General features: G+C 49.3%; 1 protein-coding gene across 20 annotated transcripts in view; it reads right to left on the bottom strand.

Annotated features, from left to right (window-relative positions):
• The window catches only part of LOC110502424 (baculoviral IAP repeat-containing protein 6), a 140,767-nt gene that overhangs the window by 78,866 nt on the left and 43,685 nt on the right, over positions 1–18,216 (bottom strand). For 8 of the 20 annotated variants that reach the window (XM_036959768.1, XM_036959775.1, XM_036959781.1 and 5 more), the window contains exons 21-54: positions 17,970–18,117; positions 17,670–17,803; positions 17,409–17,555; positions 17,105–17,292; positions 16,569–16,865; positions 16,322–16,421; positions 15,931–16,145; positions 15,487–15,695; positions 14,966–15,312; positions 13,691–13,910; positions 12,586–13,004; positions 12,099–12,226; positions 11,275–11,406; positions 10,713–10,928; positions 10,353–10,536; positions 9,993–10,187; positions 9,295–9,428; positions 8,605–8,758; positions 8,336–8,452; positions 8,053–8,210; positions 7,711–7,837; positions 7,443–7,553; positions 6,988–7,246; positions 6,193–6,764; positions 5,899–6,074; positions 5,607–5,721; positions 5,295–5,489; positions 4,977–5,177; positions 4,245–4,524; positions 3,866–4,122; positions 3,577–3,685; positions 3,222–3,446; positions 468–1,398; positions 225–368 (exon numbers count right to left, since the gene is read on the bottom strand). In XM_036959768.1, coding sequence (XP_036815663.1) covers positions 225–368; positions 468–1,398; positions 3,222–3,446; positions 3,577–3,685; positions 3,866–4,122; positions 4,245–4,524; positions 4,977–5,177; positions 5,295–5,489; positions 5,607–5,721; positions 5,899–6,074; positions 6,193–6,764; positions 6,988–7,246; positions 7,443–7,553; positions 7,711–7,837; positions 8,053–8,210; positions 8,336–8,452; positions 8,605–8,758; positions 9,295–9,428; positions 9,993–10,187; positions 10,353–10,536; positions 10,713–10,928; positions 11,275–11,406; positions 12,099–12,226; positions 12,586–13,004; positions 13,691–13,910; positions 14,966–15,312; positions 15,487–15,695; positions 15,931–16,145; positions 16,322–16,421; positions 16,569–16,865; positions 17,105–17,292; positions 17,409–17,555; positions 17,670–17,803; positions 17,970–18,117 — 7,544 coding nt within the window. The remainder of the gene's footprint in view (positions 1–224; positions 369–467; positions 1,399–3,221; positions 3,447–3,576; positions 3,686–3,865; positions 4,123–4,244; positions 4,525–4,976; positions 5,178–5,294; positions 5,490–5,606; positions 5,722–5,898; positions 6,075–6,192; positions 6,765–6,987; positions 7,247–7,442; positions 7,554–7,710; positions 7,838–8,052; positions 8,211–8,335; positions 8,453–8,604; positions 8,759–9,294; positions 9,429–9,992; positions 10,188–10,352; positions 10,537–10,712; positions 10,929–11,274; positions 11,407–12,098; positions 12,227–12,585; positions 13,005–13,690; positions 13,911–14,965; positions 15,313–15,486; positions 15,696–15,930; positions 16,146–16,321; positions 16,422–16,568; positions 16,866–17,104; positions 17,293–17,408; positions 17,556–17,669; positions 17,804–17,969; positions 18,118–18,216) is intronic. The other 12 variants (XM_036959787.1, XM_036959788.1, XM_036959789.1 and 9 more) reach the window with 10 other exon arrangements.

Raw genomic sequence — 18,216 nt, 5'->3', positions numbered from 1 at the left:
GAAGAGGGATTGTCTGTACTGCTGGGCTGGCCCCTTGTGGCCACCTGGGGATATCACATCACAGCATTATTTATTTCCAATGCAGTCCATAGGTAGGATAATTAAATTGCTCCAAGATTATGATTTAAGGTCAGTTTGACATTTTCCCACGTTATGGTTAAGTTTAGGACTGAGGGTATGGAGAGCTGATCCGAGATCAGAGCCTACAAAAACTTGGTACCCACCGGACAGGGCGACTGCAGGAAGACTGTGACCTTCTCGTCCTCCAGCATGAGTTGTAGGAAGAGCCTGCGGATGAAGCCGGAGATGTTGCCAGAGACGGGCACGTTTCCACGCTGGGGGGCCGACTGGAAGAGCTCACACAGCACCTACGGAGAGGGAGAAACCACCATAAACACACGTTAGTAAAACATCACAGTCACTGTAGGCCAGGTGGAAATGTGTGTCGTCAAGGCATTCCACCAGACCTGTGCCATGAGCCGCTGGTTGTTGGGGTGGCAGGAGATGCACTGCAAGAAGAAGGCCACTGTGGCGTTCTCGATGGCTGTCCTCTGCTGGGTGGTGAGCCCGCTGCCCCGGGACGAGGAGGCTAGAGAGTAGCGCGACCCAGAGGGCAGGGGTGGAGGCGGAGGAGGGGGGCAGCACGCACCACCGGAGGCAGCAGAGTGGGCTCCCGTGTGCCCCTGGCCACCACTGGCTCCCCCTGCGCTAGCACTGGAGTGGCACAGCAGGAACAGCAGAGCGGTCCACAGAGAGTTCACCTCAGGCCCACCAAGCCAGTCCTTCATGGCATGACTGTTCCCCACCTCTGTGAGGAAACGCAGCACTGGGGCTGCCAGCTCTGCAGACAGGGGCACCCTGCTCTGAGAGGAAGAGGAGGATGAAGAAGAGGAGGAGCAGTGGGGGTGGTGGTTGTGATGGTGTTGCCGTCGTTCAGCCTGGGCGGTGGCGGGCAGGGGCAGGTCAGCGGCAGCCAGGAGGCCACAGCAGAGTCCGGCCAGGCTGCGGACTAGCAGAGAGGGCAGGCCCGAGTCCAGCAGCTGCTCTATTGCCCCGGGTGACTGGGAGGCTGAAGCCAGAGTGGCCAGTTCCGACTCGGACAGGGCGATGGGCGGCCGCGCGTGCTTGGAGTCGTCGGTGAGGCCGGTGGCAGCGGCACTGGTGGTGGCGTTAGCATTGGCGCTGCTGAGGTCGTGCTGCTTCTTTCCGTCGTCCGTCATGGAGAGGCGGTGCTGGGCCTGAGATTGGGCGGCGGTGGGCGGGGCCACGATGCCCATCCAAGACATGAGCAGAGAGAAGTAACTGGGATGGATGTGGCACATGGAGCAGAGCAGGCTGTCTACTGCCTTCTTCAGCACCATGTTACTCGGCAGGGACATGGACCAGTTGTACAGAAGTCTACAGGAGAGAAGGAGACAAAATGGTATAAACAAAGCAAGCGCCACTCGCTGGACAGACATCTTTCCCCCTAAAATAACAAGATAAGAAACCTTCATATGAATCCTTCTGAGCCTTTTCAATTCTGTCTGTATATGTCGGTTGGAGATCAACGGAGCCAAAGGTTAGACGTCTGTATTTTTTTTAAACTTTGCATTCCCTGTTCGATGTAAACTATTCATGTTTACAGAGTAGAAACGCAGTATTCATGTCTGCAGAGGATATGTATAAGACATACAGTATCAAGAGGGGGGATGGGAGAAACTTAGAGGTTGAAAATCTATCAGGGAGCTGTTTTCTCCCCAGGCGACAAAGAATGAGATGTTCTACAAACATTTATGGCTCAAAGCATGTGAAAGCTCGGCTTAGCCTACGACGACGTAACAAAAAGAGCACACCAAGGATGAACCGGTGGGTTTTTTCCTGACAGGATAAAGGGTCATTCACACCAAGGATGATAACTAGAATGGTATATATTATACACAACCACAAAACGTTGGCGAGCATCCACACCAGCTGACCGTTGATCGTTCTGCAGTACACCCATCAGTCAACGGATCAACGCGTCCTACTGCGCGCTGCCTATTAAGGTGGTAACAACACCATTCTGTACTTCCGGGTGTTTCAATTGTCATAGTGACAAACTGCAAATAACACGTCAATGAACATGTCATGAAAAATATAGAAACTCATGTAAATGTAGCAATTCAAAAACGCATCTTTTACATAATGGCATTGCTTGCCTCGGTTGCTCAAGTGATTCGTTTGGCTCTTTTTCAGTGTGCTCATCTGTTTGTCCTGTGTAACAGTTCACTTGGCCCATTTTACATTTAGTACTTAGCAAGAGCACGAAAAAAGGCTATTTAGGCCAAGTATAAAAGACGCTAAAATAAATGTCCTATAGCTTTAGTAGCCTATAGCTTTTCCTGCGATTTCACACAGAGGAATTGCGGAGAAGCTTGCGTGGCCTACAGCCTATTGCGCACCAGAACAGCTGGAACAGAAAGGCTAGAGATGTGTAGCCGAAGTAAGAAACTAAATATAAGCTTGATATTAGGCCATTCTTCAGCTAAATAGTAGGGCTATAAATATTTACCTGTCGGGAAGGCTGATGCACTCCCCGACACTGACCAGGCCTTCGATTTTATACGAGGAAATTATTAAACCTAAGCCACAACACAGTGCAATGAGGAATGTATTTTTGTTGTCAAGTGAGTACACAACTTTTGTCTATAGGGCTGTTAAGCTGCAGTGACGTAGACTCATTTGAATAACTGCTCAAAAGTCCTGTTCTGAATGCTTCATGCTGAAATAACTTCGTACAGCCTAGGTCTGACTATGTAACCATTCGGATCAGTTACGGGTCTATTCCGTTTACTAGGTCCAGAAAGAGAAGGCCTACCACCGGAAAAATATGGCCTCCTCATGCGCGATTTGTCGTGGATCATCCTTCCAAGTCGTCCTATAATTAATGTTGCAACCAATACGCTCACATATGCCAAGTAAAATTCAGGCAAGCTTACCGTGAGCTCTGCCTTCTCTCCGAGCAACAACGCTTCAACAGAATGCGTTTTTGATTGGTTGTCAATGTTTTATCGTCGGAGGGACAAAAAAATAAAAATGTAATCGCTCTTAATTAAAGTGATCCAAACTAAAGCTATGATTTTAGTGTGAATGCTCCTGGTCACTAGAATTATATATATATATATATATATATATATATATATATATCCGTTAAAAAGTAATCGTTACAGTCCTTGGTGTGAACGGCCCTTAACACTTACTCAAAGAGCTCTCCATTGAGCAGCACTGGGAGGTCGTAGTCCACGGGGAGCTCGTAGCTGTGCCACAAGATGGCCGCCACACAGTGGAGGTGGGAGGGCGAGGGCATGACGAGGCCATACTCCCGTGACGAGGAGCTGCTCTGGCGCATGTAGCCCAAGGGGCCGCTCCTCTTGTGGGCCGCCACCAGCGATGAGTCATGGACCCACTGGAGAAGGGCCTGGATCCTGGAGGGAGAGACGGGGATAACGAGGTCAAAATTAACATATCGAGAGCCGCTTTCACAGACCCAGATTACATGGATCCAGCAGTACTAGGCTCAACACCTAGATCAGTAGATGTTAAGGGGGTCTTTACCTGTCCTTAGTCCCAGGATCTTGTATGGTTCCCAGCTGGTAGAGGATGTCAATGGTGGAGTCTGAAGAGAGACCGTTGAGCCTTCCAAAGAGCAGGGGACTGTTCAGGTCTAAAAATAAAAAACGACAGAGAAATCACAAAATAGCCATTGATGTCCATATATAAATGATACTCAAACGATAGCGCCATGACACACAGAGCTGAAGGACAAGATCTTATGATTGAAGTATAATTACACAAATTATAAAATGTGCTCAATGAGCGTTTTATTCATGCGGCGGCTAATTACTGGTAGGGTCGGTGCCGGAGGCTGCACAGTTCCTCAGCAGGATGTCGATGAGCTTGAGGCCGATGCGGGTGGACTGCAAGCCAATCTTGACCAGCACGGCTTCGATGTTCGGCGAGTGCATGCCGCAGTAGGGGGACATGAGCAGGGCGGCACAGGTCTGAAGCAGGTTGGCGGTGGGGGCAGCGGCGCTGGCCATCGTGGCCTCCAGGTCACTGACGTGGGTAAGACAGTGGTGGAGCAGACGTAGCCAGCCAATACTAGGAGAGAAAGAGAGGGCAAGGAAGAGATTTGCTGTGACACTGCTGGTGTTTCATTTATTATTTTTTATCTCTCAAGTAACATTTAACAGAAGTTCCTGTGAAGGAAAGTATATCTGCACCTGGTTTTAGAGACCTGGTCCTCAGAGGGCAGGAAGGGATTGTTGACGGTGGCTGAGGAGGTGTTGCCGAAGGCGGTTAGGCCAAGCAGTTTGATCTGGGACAGGCCCAGGGTGCTGGCGTCACGGGGCCGGTGGAGCCTCAGACACACGGCGGACGCCACCTCAGCCTTCACCAGCTGGATCTTGATGTAGGTGAGGCCGCTGGTGATGATGGGCGTGGACAGAGGCAGCATGTTGACCCCGTCCGCGCTGATCTCAACCGAGACCGAGGAAGGGCAGGCTGGCGAGAGGACAAAAGGGACATCGTCGGGGTTTAGCAATAATAGATGGTGGAATATGTTCCAACTTTATTTTCTCCAACTGGTACTGCCTGGCACAATGGTGTGTTGTGTTGGATAGAAGCATGGAAAAGGTTTTGCATATTTAAAATGGCACTATAGTCGACAGCGGTAGGTTAATATTTGAGTGGATGAAATAAGTTAGTCATGAGGAAAACTATGCTTAAGAGGTAAGTAGACAATGTGCCCTTTAGACTCTAAAGCAGAGTGGCACAGCTCTCTTGCTGGTACCTGAGCTGCAGTCCTGCTGGTTTTCACTTAAATGATCAATTAGACAACTAAGGTCATTTCTTTGCAAGAGATTTCGCTGAACTGTTTATATTTAATTCAGTCTCCTATGTAAACAACTCGTCTGCACTAGTGTCCCCCAGCGGGGCCGTGGTGCAGTACTCACTGGCGAGAGAGGCCAGGTGTGGCTGGATGTGCAGCTCTTTGAGCAGAACGGCGGCAGGAAGGTGGATGGTGAGGTCACACCACGCCTCCTCCGGCAGGAAGATGTAAGACCAGGCAGCCGAGCGTGCCCGTCTGTGAGGGGGCGTGGCCTGAAGGAGGACCTCAGCCGGCTGGGCCGTGGGGCTGCTGGAAGTGATGGTGCCTGCAGAGGGACAAACAGCACTCAATAGGACACAATTCCCATTTTACAACACATAGAGGTCAAAGGGAAAAAAACACAAGAGAACCTATTCAACATGAGAGGAGACGCTTCACTTACCAAGCGGAGCAAAGTTGTGGAGTCCCTCTGCGTTGTCGGGCTCGGCGGCTAGGACCCGGGTTTTAAGGCTGCCATCTGCAGCCTTCCCTGGACCAGTGTCCAGAAACTTCATGATGGTGGACACCATGCTGCGTGCTGTGTTCACTATGGCCCGTGTGCTGGTCACCATGTTGTTACAGATCAACTGGACCCCACCTGCACACAGGTCAAATACAAACACAACCTGTTAAGTCTAATTGACAGTACAATATACCTGAACAAGGATATTTCCCTATTGTGTATGTATGTAGGTGTGTGTGTGTGTGTGTATACCCATGTCGTGGAATGCCTTAAGTGCCTCGCTGGTGTCCAACACTCGGAGGATGAACCAGAGCAGAGGCTCAGACAGCTGGCATGTCGACAGGGAACCCTGGGAGAAATACAAAGACTGCTTGTGATTTAAAAACTTTCAGAATCCACGGGTCAAACAATTATAAATCTAATAAACGGAAGTACTATTAAAGCAAATATATTTTTCCTCAATCCTTTTAATCTTGACAAGTAAATCTCTAAAAACAGACCAAATCAATGATGCCCGTTCAGTCATGGCTGAGCTCAGTCTTACCTGTCTGCCCATGTACCCACAGGCCATGTAGGTGAGGATGGGTTGCAGCATAACCTGCACCGAGGTGGCCCTCTTGCTCAGGGTGGTGAGGATGGTGAAAAGGCCATCTCCTACAGAGATGGCATCTAGTCCTCCATGGAAATTCTCATGCTTGGTCAGGTGGAGACCACTAGCACCTAAAGACAGGAAGGTAAAGCGTCATCAATAAGAAGCACTTGAATATCTTAGCCGCTAATCCGGGATCCCTCTAAATAAACGTTGTCTAAAAAAGGGAAGTGTGAGTATACGGCCTACCTATGATCATAGCCATGGCGCTGCTGTTGCACTGGCCCAGAGCCGAGAGGATCTGGCTCATGATCTGCTGGTTGGCCAGCACCAGATCAGCCACTCCGGCCGCAGGGCCCTGGTTAGGGGTGGACCCCCCCGCTGCCCCCTCCTTGCTGCCGCACACCTTCTCCTCGTCCGACACGCTGCTGTCCGACGCCCCGCTGCCCGCCGGCGGCAGACGCCCGCTGAACTCGCGGTCACCCGACAGGGGCAGCTGGACCAGGGCGTTGACCAGCTTGAGCAGGTCGAACATGAGTTGGTCGCGTGTGGTCTCGCCGCACACCGCCTTGGCGTCGCCGGGCCGGATGATGTTGGCGAACAGGCCTCCGAAGCAGGCGCGGGCACCCACAGCGCTGTCGGAACCGCTGCGGGACACCACCTTGTCAGAGCAGGTGATGTAGTGGTGCACCAGGAAGGTGATGGACTCGATGACAGAGGAGATGGTGCTCACCGACACCACCTCAAAGTTCTGCTCTAGGGTGAACTCTAACAGCTTGACCTGGGCGTCCAGAGGACCCTGGCCTGACTGGAACGGACCCCTGAAGGACGGGTGGAGGGGAAAAGACGGGATCATTGACGAAGGTGCTTCCTAACAAATCATTGTACTGTTTTGTGATGGAATCAAAAGGATGGCTTTTGTTCCAGCCCAGCACGACCACAGATTAAATTGAAGAAGATGATTAGTTATCATTTGAATTACGTGTCTTAAGTGCTGGGGTGAAACAAAAGCTGCTTTTGATGTGTTTAGAGTAAACAACCTACCTCTCAGTGGACAGGATGTGCATTAGTTTGAGCAGGAACTCACTGAACATCTGTGGGCAGGTGGAAGAGAGGTGCACCTGGAGTCTGGTGAGGAACTCCTGCATAGCTTGGGTGGCGGTTGGGCCGACCTGGGAGCTGTGCTGGCTGGTGCCGTGGGGGTTGCTCCCAGACAGGAAACGCACGAGCACGTGCACCAGCGTAGGGTCCGACACCATCTGCTGGGCCGTGCTCTCATGAGCTCCCATCCCACTGCTGGAGGCTGCGGACAGAGACGCACAGGACCAAAAACACACTTGATTTAAAAGGAGAACTATTGAAAGTCCTTGAAAGGCCTCATTTATTTCTTCGGTTACACTGCATCGTCAATTACTATTTCTCAACCCTCAAATGGGAAACGTCAGTCAGAGTTGTCAGACACTGTCTTGAGAGTGAAACCCTAGGAATGGTGGACTTACCACTGGAGGGCATGTTGGTCATGAGGGTAAGGGAGTGCAGCACCAGGCACCAGGTCCTCAGGGAGGTGTTGGGGTACCAGGCTAGCACCGACAGGAAACTGTTGATAGAGGCTGCAGGGAAACACAGGAGACGGCAGTTTAATTAACACGTACACTTCCCCATGTGAAAAGGGAAAACAGTGAATGATTCACACAAGAGAAATCCAGCGGTTTGAGAGTTAAGCGGCAAAAGAGAGTGAATGGGGACACACACAGGGTGACCTCTGACCTTGGTTGAGTGGGATGGTGGGCACTCTGCTGGCGTTGAACAGGAAAATATCCGATCCACTCTCCTCAGTGCCCCCAGAGCAGGAGTTGAGACTGAGGGTCAGCCACAGTTGCAGCAGAGACTCCATCTAAGGCAGAAACACATGTGAACACTTCATCGACAAATCCACTTATCCAGGGTAACCAACGTATTCTTGAGAATGGTACAGTAAGTTACCCCTACTGCCACACCATTACAAAACGGTGTAGAGGAATGTAAAAAAAACAGAGTGAAGTGCAACAAGTCATTCAAGTCTTCTGGAGTAGCAGAGACCCTGGACTATACCGTCTGTCTGTGACTGACCTGTACGTGGTGAACCTGGAGCATGGAGAAGAGCTTGTTGAAGCAGGCACTCAGCATGGGGATGGAGGAGGCCTGTACCATTAGGCTGCTTCCTGGTGGGGAGCCCCCACGGAGCCCCCTCAGCAGAGAATCATCCGTCCCATTGGATGCCTGGGACACTGGTGGGAGAGAAGGGACCAGGGTCAGCCATCTTTGATGCTTAGCAAAGTCTTTACATTTTTTTCCCCAAGACTCAAGTGTACATGACCAAACATCGATAAATACTTTTTCGGTAGGTTTATACCTGTGGGGGACGTTGAGGTGAGCGCCTGTAAGATGGAGTCGGCCTCCAGAGTGGCCATCATCTTGAGCATAAGCTCAGCCTGCTGCTCCAGCCCCACCTCCAGGCGGGCATCCAGAGCTGAGGGAGAGGACAAAAAGGTCCGGGTTAAAAGGTGGAAGGTATTCCTTTACATGCATGGAACACACTAGAGTACAAAGAAGCAGAAGTGTGGAATCCAGTTTGGGAGCTGATACCCGGATACAAAAAAATAATAATAAATGAGCCCTTACCTTGCGACACAGAGACAGAGAGACTCTGAGACCCAGGCTTTTCGGCAGCAACCGGGGGCTTGGACACGGCAATCCCTACTCCCCCTATGTAGGGGTTGTAACCGTAAGTGCCATAGTCAGCACCCCAGTAGTCATACCAGGTGCTGCTAATAGGCTGTAGGAAGAGAGAGAGAGAGAAAAGGGAAACGCAAATGCAGTCATTCTTGTCAGATGCTAGCTACTGGTAGAATATTACATGCACATTAACACTACATTCTTTTGCATGCAATGGTGGCGTCTTCAGAAAGAAGAGAAAGAGTGAAGAGGAGAAATACTTCCCCAAGTTTGCTAGTTTGATTGATTGGGTCTACATACACAACGTTGCTTTGAGACTCCAAATGCCTGAGTGGAGTTAAATTGGAAAGTTTCTGAGAAATTAGAGGGCAAGGCTAAGACGGAGGTGGTGTTGGGGAGGATTCAATACGACTGCAGAACTTTGTATTACGCATTATCTAAAAAAATAAAAATGCATTATGAGAAGAGGGTAAACACTATGGTTTGAAGTTCGTTTAGCTACATCATTGATCAGTGGGGTTAATTTAAGTTTGTGTACTAACCGGAGGTGATTGTGTCAATACTGAACTCAGAAATGCAAGAGAGCATGGAGAGAGGAGTGGAACAGGACAAAGGTGAGTCAAGCAAATTACATACCTTAAAGACTTTGGCGGCGAGGGGATCTTTTTCCAAATCAATATCTAAAGGATCAATATCAACATCCATGAGGTCTTGTAGCAAGTCAAAGTCAATGTCTTTATCTTTTTCCAAAGATGAAAGAGATGGAGCACCTTTGGATAACGAAAAGAGCTTTAATATTGCCAAGCAAGCACACTAAAACCAGCAAACTCAAAGGCCTTCTTTTTAGGAAGTCACTAGGCAATTTTAAGGCCTACAAACATTTATTTCTGCAGTTGAGAGGGAGTCCAAACAATGGATGTTTGCCCACTAAATCAGCAATCTGACAACTTTAGCCAAAATCCAGATATAAGTGATGTCATTGATGTTGTTTAGGGAATGAAGATTTGTGATAGTACCACGAAGTAGTGCATCATTTGCACAGATTAAATCCCCTTAGTCTTAAGAAAATAACCACCACCCCTTGAAACATCTGGTTAACTAATAGGCAATGAAGATACACTGTTTGAACTCCCCCTTCAAAAGGCAAACAGTCCACTCAGAATTAAACTGGTTAGAGAAGCTCTCAATAGTCTCCTTTAAAATAAAATACTAAAATAAACATGCAGCTAGCTAAAAGGGGGAAAAAAGACAAACAATTTAACACAAATGCATCCATTTGGGGCGGGGTGGGGTCCATGTGTAAAATGTTGTCAAGGACGGGCCTACCAACGCACTTTGGAAAACAGAGGAGGTCCCAGGAGTACCTGCGATGATATCCGGAACCAGGGCCTCGTCGATGGTCTCCACCTGGGGGATGGGTGTGGACAGGGAGTCAGAGTCGATCCCTGCTGAGGACGACGATGCCCCTGCCTCCTCACCCACCGCCCCCTCGTCCATACCATCCAGGGACCCTGGGGACAGCAATTCCCCTGAGGAGAGGGGACAGGACAAGGTCAGTGCTGGAAGAAATCAAAACCACCAGACTCCCAGCAATGCAAGGACTCCCCAAATCTATTGTTCTCTTAAACACCAGCTCTTGCTGGAAAACAGAGTTCACAATGAAGTGTGAATTGAATTGTAGCAGCACCCCCTACCTGCCAGGATGTCCTGCAGCATGCAGGTGAGGGAGTACTGGGCCCAGGCCCCTCCCCATGAGATGTCCCCCCTGTTGAAGTCTGTCCCCACCAGCAGCAGCAGCAGACGCTCCAGCTGGTGCTCCGACACCACCTCACACAGGTGGATGGTGGGCCTGGTGGCGTTGGCTATCCTGGCCAAGACCTGTAAAGTCAAATCAGACAAGTGATCAGCAAAAATGTATACTTTGTCACAAAGTTAAGTAGCCATTTAGAGCCAACCAAATCCTTCTTTGCCAGTAGTAGTGGTGGTGGTAGTAGTGGTGGTAACATCAAGTGTGCCCTCTATTCAACTGAACTCGACGTTGTGACTGTGCCTACCTTGCAGACGAACAGCAGGAGGTCTGCGTGGCAGGTGAAGTCCATGGAGAGGAGGAAGAGGGACAGTTTCTGTACCACGGAGATGCAGCGCTCATGGGCCAGGGTGAAGGGCAGAGGCTCCACCTCAGGGGGCTCCTTGGCGGCGGTGGCCTCTGTGTCCAGGGTGGAGCGAGGCCACTCGGCTGTACGTCTCAGACGGATCAGGTCCTTAAAGTGCTGCCAGAGCGAGAGATGGAAGGGGAGAGAGATGGAAAGGCAAATGTCAGGCAGGGAAAGTCGATGAAGACACATGGTTTCACCGATCACTATTGAAACTAGCATACTTGTAACCTGCGTAAGTGTGTTAGGTACAGAAGTTATGCTTAAGTGTATGCAGATCTGTCGTAACTTGTTAAAGTTGGCCCCAAAACATGCAGCGTTGAGGATATTTGACATTATATTCTTGTGTTCTCAAGATGAGAAAAAGCCTAGAAATAGAATTACTTCATTCTTAGTCATTCCATTTCCAGATTGATCAGTCAAAACAGAAAGCTTTCCTTTTCAGAGCTTCTGAAATCCTCACCTTGGATGTGGCCTGCTTCAGCTTGGCCTGCTCCACCAGCAGTTTGTACGAGGAGCTTTTGTTGCTCTGGATCTTCTCCTTCTCAATTTGCTCCACCAAAGCTTTCTGTTTTGCCTTCAATAGATTTAACTGCTACAATGAAAAGGGCATGATAAATATAAACACTGCACAGACCATCTACTACATGCAGAGACGTCATGCAAAGCCATTAATAAGAGGGAGAATCCCAGTGGTGTAAAGTACTCAAGTAAAAATACTTTCAAGTACTACTTAAATCGTTTTGGGGGGTATCTGTACTTTATTTATATATTTTGACAACTTTTACTTCAATACATTCCTAAAGAAAACAAACATACTTTTTACTCCTTACATTTTTCCTGGCACACAAATGTACTTGATACATTTTGAATGTTTAGCAGGAAAGGAAAATGGTCCAATTCACACACTTACTGTATCAAGGACTCACTAAACACAAATGCTTCTGTAAATTACAATAAGCTATCCGTAAATTATTTTTAAAACAATTGTTGTTCGTCTGGATTGCATAATATATACTTTTGATCCTTAAGTATATTTAAAACCAAATAACTTTTAGACTTTTAATCAAGTAGGTATTTTACTGGCTGACTTTCACACTTACGAGTCATTTTCTATTAAAGCCTCTTTATTTTTTACTCAAGTATGACAATTGGGTACTTCACCCACCACTGGAGAATCCCATAATTGTGACGAATACAGATTTAAGAGGTGTGAAAAAACATGGCAGATAAACAACTCCGCGCCGCTTTTGAGATGGAACGAATGTTGGATTTGGACACATTTACCTGTTTGTGGTGCACCAGCTGTTTGCGGATCTTGCGGGAGTACAGACGGTCCAGGCTGCTGTTGCCTTTGGTTGATCTGTTGGTGCTGGAGGACTGGAGGCTGTTATTTATAAAGCTCCACTGATTACCTTGATTCATTGGGGAGAGAGAGAGACGGGAAAAAAGGCATGTTAGACTTGTGTTTTGGGTTCCAAATCAATATGCATTACCCTGTTAAAAGGAATCACGGTGCTAAAAACTGAAGAAGTATTGTAATAACTTCACTTTATAGCCACTCAAAACCAAGGGTAATAGAATAAGGTTTCTCCTAAGCCTATAACGTCACTCATGCAAGGCTGTTTCTTAAAGAAAATGAGAATGCACAAGTCAACAAAAGGGGAAATCGGGGAGACAAAACAAGAAACATGGTCACTTTTGGGATTTCTTGACCTCATAAACCATCAGATCTCATCGGAGAGCTACACCGCACTAGCCTACACTACACTACCTGTGAAGGTGCGCTCCCTCTCCTTCCCTCCCTGGTGCTTCTTGCCTGCAGACGCCTCATCCTCCACGCTGGCCACGTAGTCCAGCAGTCGTGACACAAGCATCACCACCCAGCTGATCATGGGGACGTCCAACACACCTGCCGCACACACAGACACACACTCATAGGCTGCTGGTTGAGTCCATGGTCCAGGGAGGCCGGTGTTGGTGCTGGGGCCAGGGAGCCCCCCAGCCCCCCATCCCTGCTGCCAGCCCCAGCCCAGGGACCCTCCGGCTAGCCCACCTTCAGTCCTGCGCTGGGTAGCCGACCGGGGCTGCTGTAGTGGGGACAGCAAGCTGTCCAGCAGGTTGAGCAGCCCCTCCAGCACACCGCTGTTACTTAGGGATCTTTGACCGATGCAGGACAGGAGCATGAAGACTCTGAGGGAGGACACAGAGGACACGGTCAATCTCCGGAAACATGGTAAAACACAAAAATCGATGGGTCTAGATGGGTCTGGATGGGTGCATCTGATACATTCAAACCCATTAGTATCTTCACGTGACACACATTTATCTTTATGGAATCCAATTTCAAACGGGCAGTAGTCAGTTTATGTTGTGTCCAAGGAGCTACAGTTTGTCAGTGTGGTGTAATCAATCTAAATAAAGGAAGTGGATCAGGGACCTGGCTGGGAATTGCCAGGGACCTTACAATACGATATTATGGCGATACTTAGGTGCCGATACAACACGCATTGCCATTTTCACGATTCTTTATGCATTGCGATTCGATAGTGATTTTACTGCGATTCGGTGTTCCAAACATATTGCTCACCATATGTCTGCTGCAGAGAGACAAGAGAGCGCCACGAGAAAATGAGTTTTAATCAGTCAAAGTGCTGAGAAAACAAATTGGCTCCCTATTTAAAAAAGACAGAGAAGAAGCTATGAAGGAAAAATACTGGAGATTTGATGCAGGTAGAGCAAACCAGCGCAAAAATAATATTGCGATATTGTCAAAATGACACATCGTCAAAAACAATATCCCGATATGTAACTAATGGATTTTTCCCTGCATCACTAGCGGATAGATATAGCTCCTCAGACGAATCGTAAAAGCCCACCTGTCCTGGGGGAAGATGAGCAGCTGCTCGGAGTTGTACAGTTCCTGCAGGACGTTGGAGAGGAACTGGCCCCACCAGCGCTCCCCTCCACACAGCTGCACCAACAGCAGACCAGCGTGCAGGCGGATCTTGGGCGTGCCACTAATGCACAGGTGCTTGAAGAGCTCCTCGCAGGCATGCGCGTGGAATGTGCTCTGCAGAACAGACGGGACTGCGTGCCCTAGAGGGAAGAACAAGGAGAGTGAGCATAATAGAACACAAGGAGCAAGTGAGAGGTGGAGGTCAAATGAGAGACAGGGAAAGCTGGAGGGGGAGAAAAACAGATCCACTGAGAAGGTAAGGTAAATAATGGAGGGGAAATCACAACAGAGCGGTAAAAAACAAGTGAAGGCCCAAAACATTTAATAGCAAAATGCACATGACTAAATCAAACAGTCTTGAACAGTAAAAAACTAAATCATTCAGTTACTATCCTAGAAAAGGGGTTTCATATGACAAGAAAACCCCAGTCTTTTAAATAGCAACTCTTCACTTCAGAGAGAAAATAGACATTTCAAGGCTCCTTTCCACTGCTGTAAACAGGGCCCCATTGGAATTCACTGAGGGTACAGAGACAGTGCAGGTATAAAGCCAGGCAGCACCAGCAGCAAGGGGGGTAATCCATTATTCTCTTTCACGAGAGGAGACTCATGAAACTGTACGACGAGCTGCTAGGGAGCATCAGTGGGGATTTGATAGGTGAGAGGAGATTGTTAAGGAGATTGTTAAGCACACTTAACAGCGCCGTGGGCTTTCGGGTTAACTTGGAACAACTTTAAAAAGAGAGTTATCAAAGTGCAACTTTTTCCAAGGAGACCATACAGAATGGCTTGTGAGAATATGGATAGCAAACATTAAATATGTAGGCTTTTTCAATTCAAGAGGCAAATGAGGGCAGAGAAAATGATTGATTCCTAAAAAGATGGGAAAGTTCTTTTTTTTTTTATTCATTCTTACGTCACTTGAAATAATTCATGCTCAAAACATGGCTATAACGTCCAAAAAACGCTTTAGGCTTTTGCAAGGGGAAAACGCACGTATTGAGGTGAGACTCACCAAGCAGATCAGACACAGAAAGACAATACCCAATGTCCTCTGGGGATGTCGTGAGGACAACGGACAAACGGGATGATATTGGTTTGACGCTAGGCCAACAGAGATGCATGAATATGGGATAGTCAGAAAAGTAGACCCCCATCCCTGATACAGACCCTGTGGCACTCCCAGACATCTCACCATTGTTGGAGTGCAGCAGGCTGAGGAGTGTGTCCAGCAGGTAGCGGATGATGGTTCTCAGCTGCTCGGTGGATGAGTTCTGGATGAGCTCCCGGGGGTCGTAAGGTTCCGGCAGGACCTTGCGCCCGGCCCCTAGGGACACGCGGAGTCTCTGAACGGCATGGTGTGCCAGGTTGAGCTGTAGTTGCAGCTGAATACAGTCCTGGTAGGCCGAAAAGACCCGAGAGTCCTCCTCCACCGCCTTGTCGGGCTTGCGCAGGAAGTACTGGGCATTGTTGGCACTGTTGAGAGGAGGCAGGTCGATGTTCTGGAGTAATGTCTCCAGCCGGTGGCACGCCAGGTTGTACCTAGAGAAAGATGGAGAGTCAACTGGGCATACAGCTTATGTATACAGTTTTACTATATATTGATTCTAAACTACCGTGGCTATGTCAAGTATGTCACATAAAACCTTTCCTACTCCTTGACTCACTAAATCAGACAATCAGTGAGCAAACTAGTGGGATAGTACCACCTCTGACCTGCACTGGATGTCCTCCTGCAGGGCCACCATCATGGCCAGGTGCTGGTGCACGTCAGGCTGGCTGGCCGCCTCACACTCCCCCCTCAGGGGGTCATGCATCAGCTTCAGCTCGCTCTCCCATGGCAGGATGTAGGTGTGGCCATAGTAGAAGCCCAATGGGATCTTGGCCCGGGCGTTGGTGCTACCATAACGCCCAATCACCGTGATCTGTTGGGCATAGGTGGGTGGGATTGCCAGGAGGACAGGTTAAGGTGTGGAGAAATGGTTGCTGTTAAGCACAGTGATTTTCTCACAGAAATCTCACCAAAACAAACTAACAAAATAAAAAGGTATTTCTCTTCGGCGACCTTGGAGTTCAGATATTTACTCTAACCTGTGAAATGGGGGGGGGGGGGGGGGGGACAAAAGAAATCTTCAGCGATAATGCCCAAATGCCACTGACCTTCATGAAGCGGCAGACAGGGGGTGGCAACAGGTCGTGTAGGATGAGGGAGTGGGTGCTAATATCCGTGGCCACTACCAGCCTGCGTCCATCCACCTCCTCCCCCAGCGTCCAGATGTCGATGGACAGAGAAGCCAGGTCCCCACAGGTGGGGATCAGAGCGTCGGTCAGCAGCACGGGGCGACCGAAGTCGAGCGTCACAAACCTCCGCGCTCCTGGGACAAGAGGAGATATTTACACACACACACACACACACACACACGCTCACCTAAACAACTTGGTTTCCATCCCAAATGAATCCCCGTTTGTCATCTACTTGTGATATATCCTTTTGAGTTTAAAACTGTTGACCAAGTCAAAGAGAGACAAAAAAAAAGGTAAGTGTACTTACCAGAGTGCATGCGCTCGATAATGATGGACTGTTGCGGAGGAGGCTGGAGGAAGTGAGAGGCTTGAGAGATGACCAAAGCCAGACCGCTGCCCATCGGATTCTGGAACAAACAGACTCTTTTCAGTCAAAACAGGTAGTAAAAAAAACTATTTGAATAATTTGACACAAAGTAACAAAAATCCCTTGGCGTTCATGTAAAACATAACTGCTGTGTTATGAGCTATTGAGAGTTGTCCATGTTACTGACCGGCTTGGCTTTCTGGCTGTTCTTGTTGTGTGCAGCCAGGTTTACGGGCGGTGGATCCATCATGGAGCCGGGGAAGAGCTGGGCCAACTCCACACTGATGGCTGCCGACACCGCCTCGTTGGGCGGGGTGAGCGGGGGCGTCATGAACAGCGGGGTGGTCTTGGGCGTCGGGGGGATGACGTCAGAGGGGTGGATGAAGAAGCCGGGGGTGCTGGAAGGCACAGAGTTGTGGATGGGCCCTACGCCGGAGGCCGCAGCTGACGTGGTCTGGTGCAACTTTGCCTCCAGCTTGGCCTTCTGTTCCGAACACACAGGATTACTACTCGGCTAACAGGAAATAGTCAACACACGGCTACATGAGGTCTGACATAGGATCTTCGTATACGTGCGTATTGGTAAATAAGGGCTTAGATAAGACTGTATGCATGCGCATGTGTGAGTACATGATTGTATGTCTGTGCCTTTGTGCAAGCATATGGGCGTGCATACAGGTGTCGGGACGTGTCGGTGTCACTACGGGTGCTGGAGTCCCTGACCTGTTGCTGCAGTTTGAGCAGCTGCTGCTGTTTCTCCTGGAGCACCTGCAGCTGCTGCTCTGCAGACACCATGGCGTGGGACAGCGACTGCAGAGCCACCTGGGCGGCAGAGCTCAGCGCCGTGGACGCCTCGCCCACCGTGCCCGCCGACAGCCCACCCACTGCTGGGGTCACCCCAAACGTGCTCACTGGGAGGAGAGGGCAAAGGTCAGGAGCATCACTCAAAACATCCCTGAGGAGGAAACGCGACGATGCCCGTGTTTAATGTTTCCGTTTCTGGATGTTAAAAAGGCGAGTTGGGTACCTGTGAACATGCTTGCGTCGTCCCTCTCCACCCTGGTTCCGTCGCTGGTGGAGATACAGGTAAAGTGCAGTGGCTCCACCTCCAGGAGCCCGGTGAGGGCCGTGAAGCTGCCCTCGGCCGCCGCACAGCTGCTGACCTTACCGTTCCCTGCAAGAGACACAGACACACACACAAAGTACAGCCCAGACCAACATTTATTTCCCTGATAGTTCTTGAAGGGATTGGATAGGTGTAAGCAATAAGGTAGAACGTGGTGCAGACCTGAGAGAATTTCAGAAAGGTCAATCTCGTCAGACTGGACGCCGATGCTGCTGTTGAAGGCATTCTTACAGGAGGAGCCGCTGACTTCCAGGTCAAACAGCACTGGGTCGAAGGGGGAACTGTACAGGCCGTATCTGGGGAGGAGAGACACGGTACAGAGCATTACAATAGAAAGAGGCAAGCTGGGTTCAACACAAAGTAGCTTTTAAGGTAGTCTAATCACAACATGACCGCTAGTTCTTTTTGGTTTCTTTAGGTCCTGATTGGGGCGTATGGACACTACAGGGTGAAAAGGCCTACCTGGTCTGTAGCAAAGCCTCCAGGGGAGTGAGGCGGTCCTGCAGTTGCCGGGAGACTGCTGTGAGCAGAGAGGCACAGGCCGTGCTGCAGCCTGCCAGGTCCTCATCCTTCACATAGTTCAGCAGCACAAAGTACCAGAACACCGACCCTGAGAATGAGAGAATGAGAGAGAGAGACTTATGACACACGCACTTCCAAAACGATGCTGCTGACAATGCAGAAGCAGATAAAATTGTGGAAAAACATC

Source organism: Oncorhynchus mykiss, chromosome 23 (genome assembly GCF_013265735.2).
Source record: "Oncorhynchus mykiss isolate Arlee chromosome 23, USDA_OmykA_1.1, whole genome shotgun sequence".
Classification (NCBI taxonomy): Eukaryota; Metazoa; Chordata; class Actinopteri; order Salmoniformes; family Salmonidae; genus Oncorhynchus; species Oncorhynchus mykiss.
The sequence above is the reverse complement of the archived record's forward strand: the minus strand, read 5'-3'. Positions and strand labels throughout refer to the sequence as shown.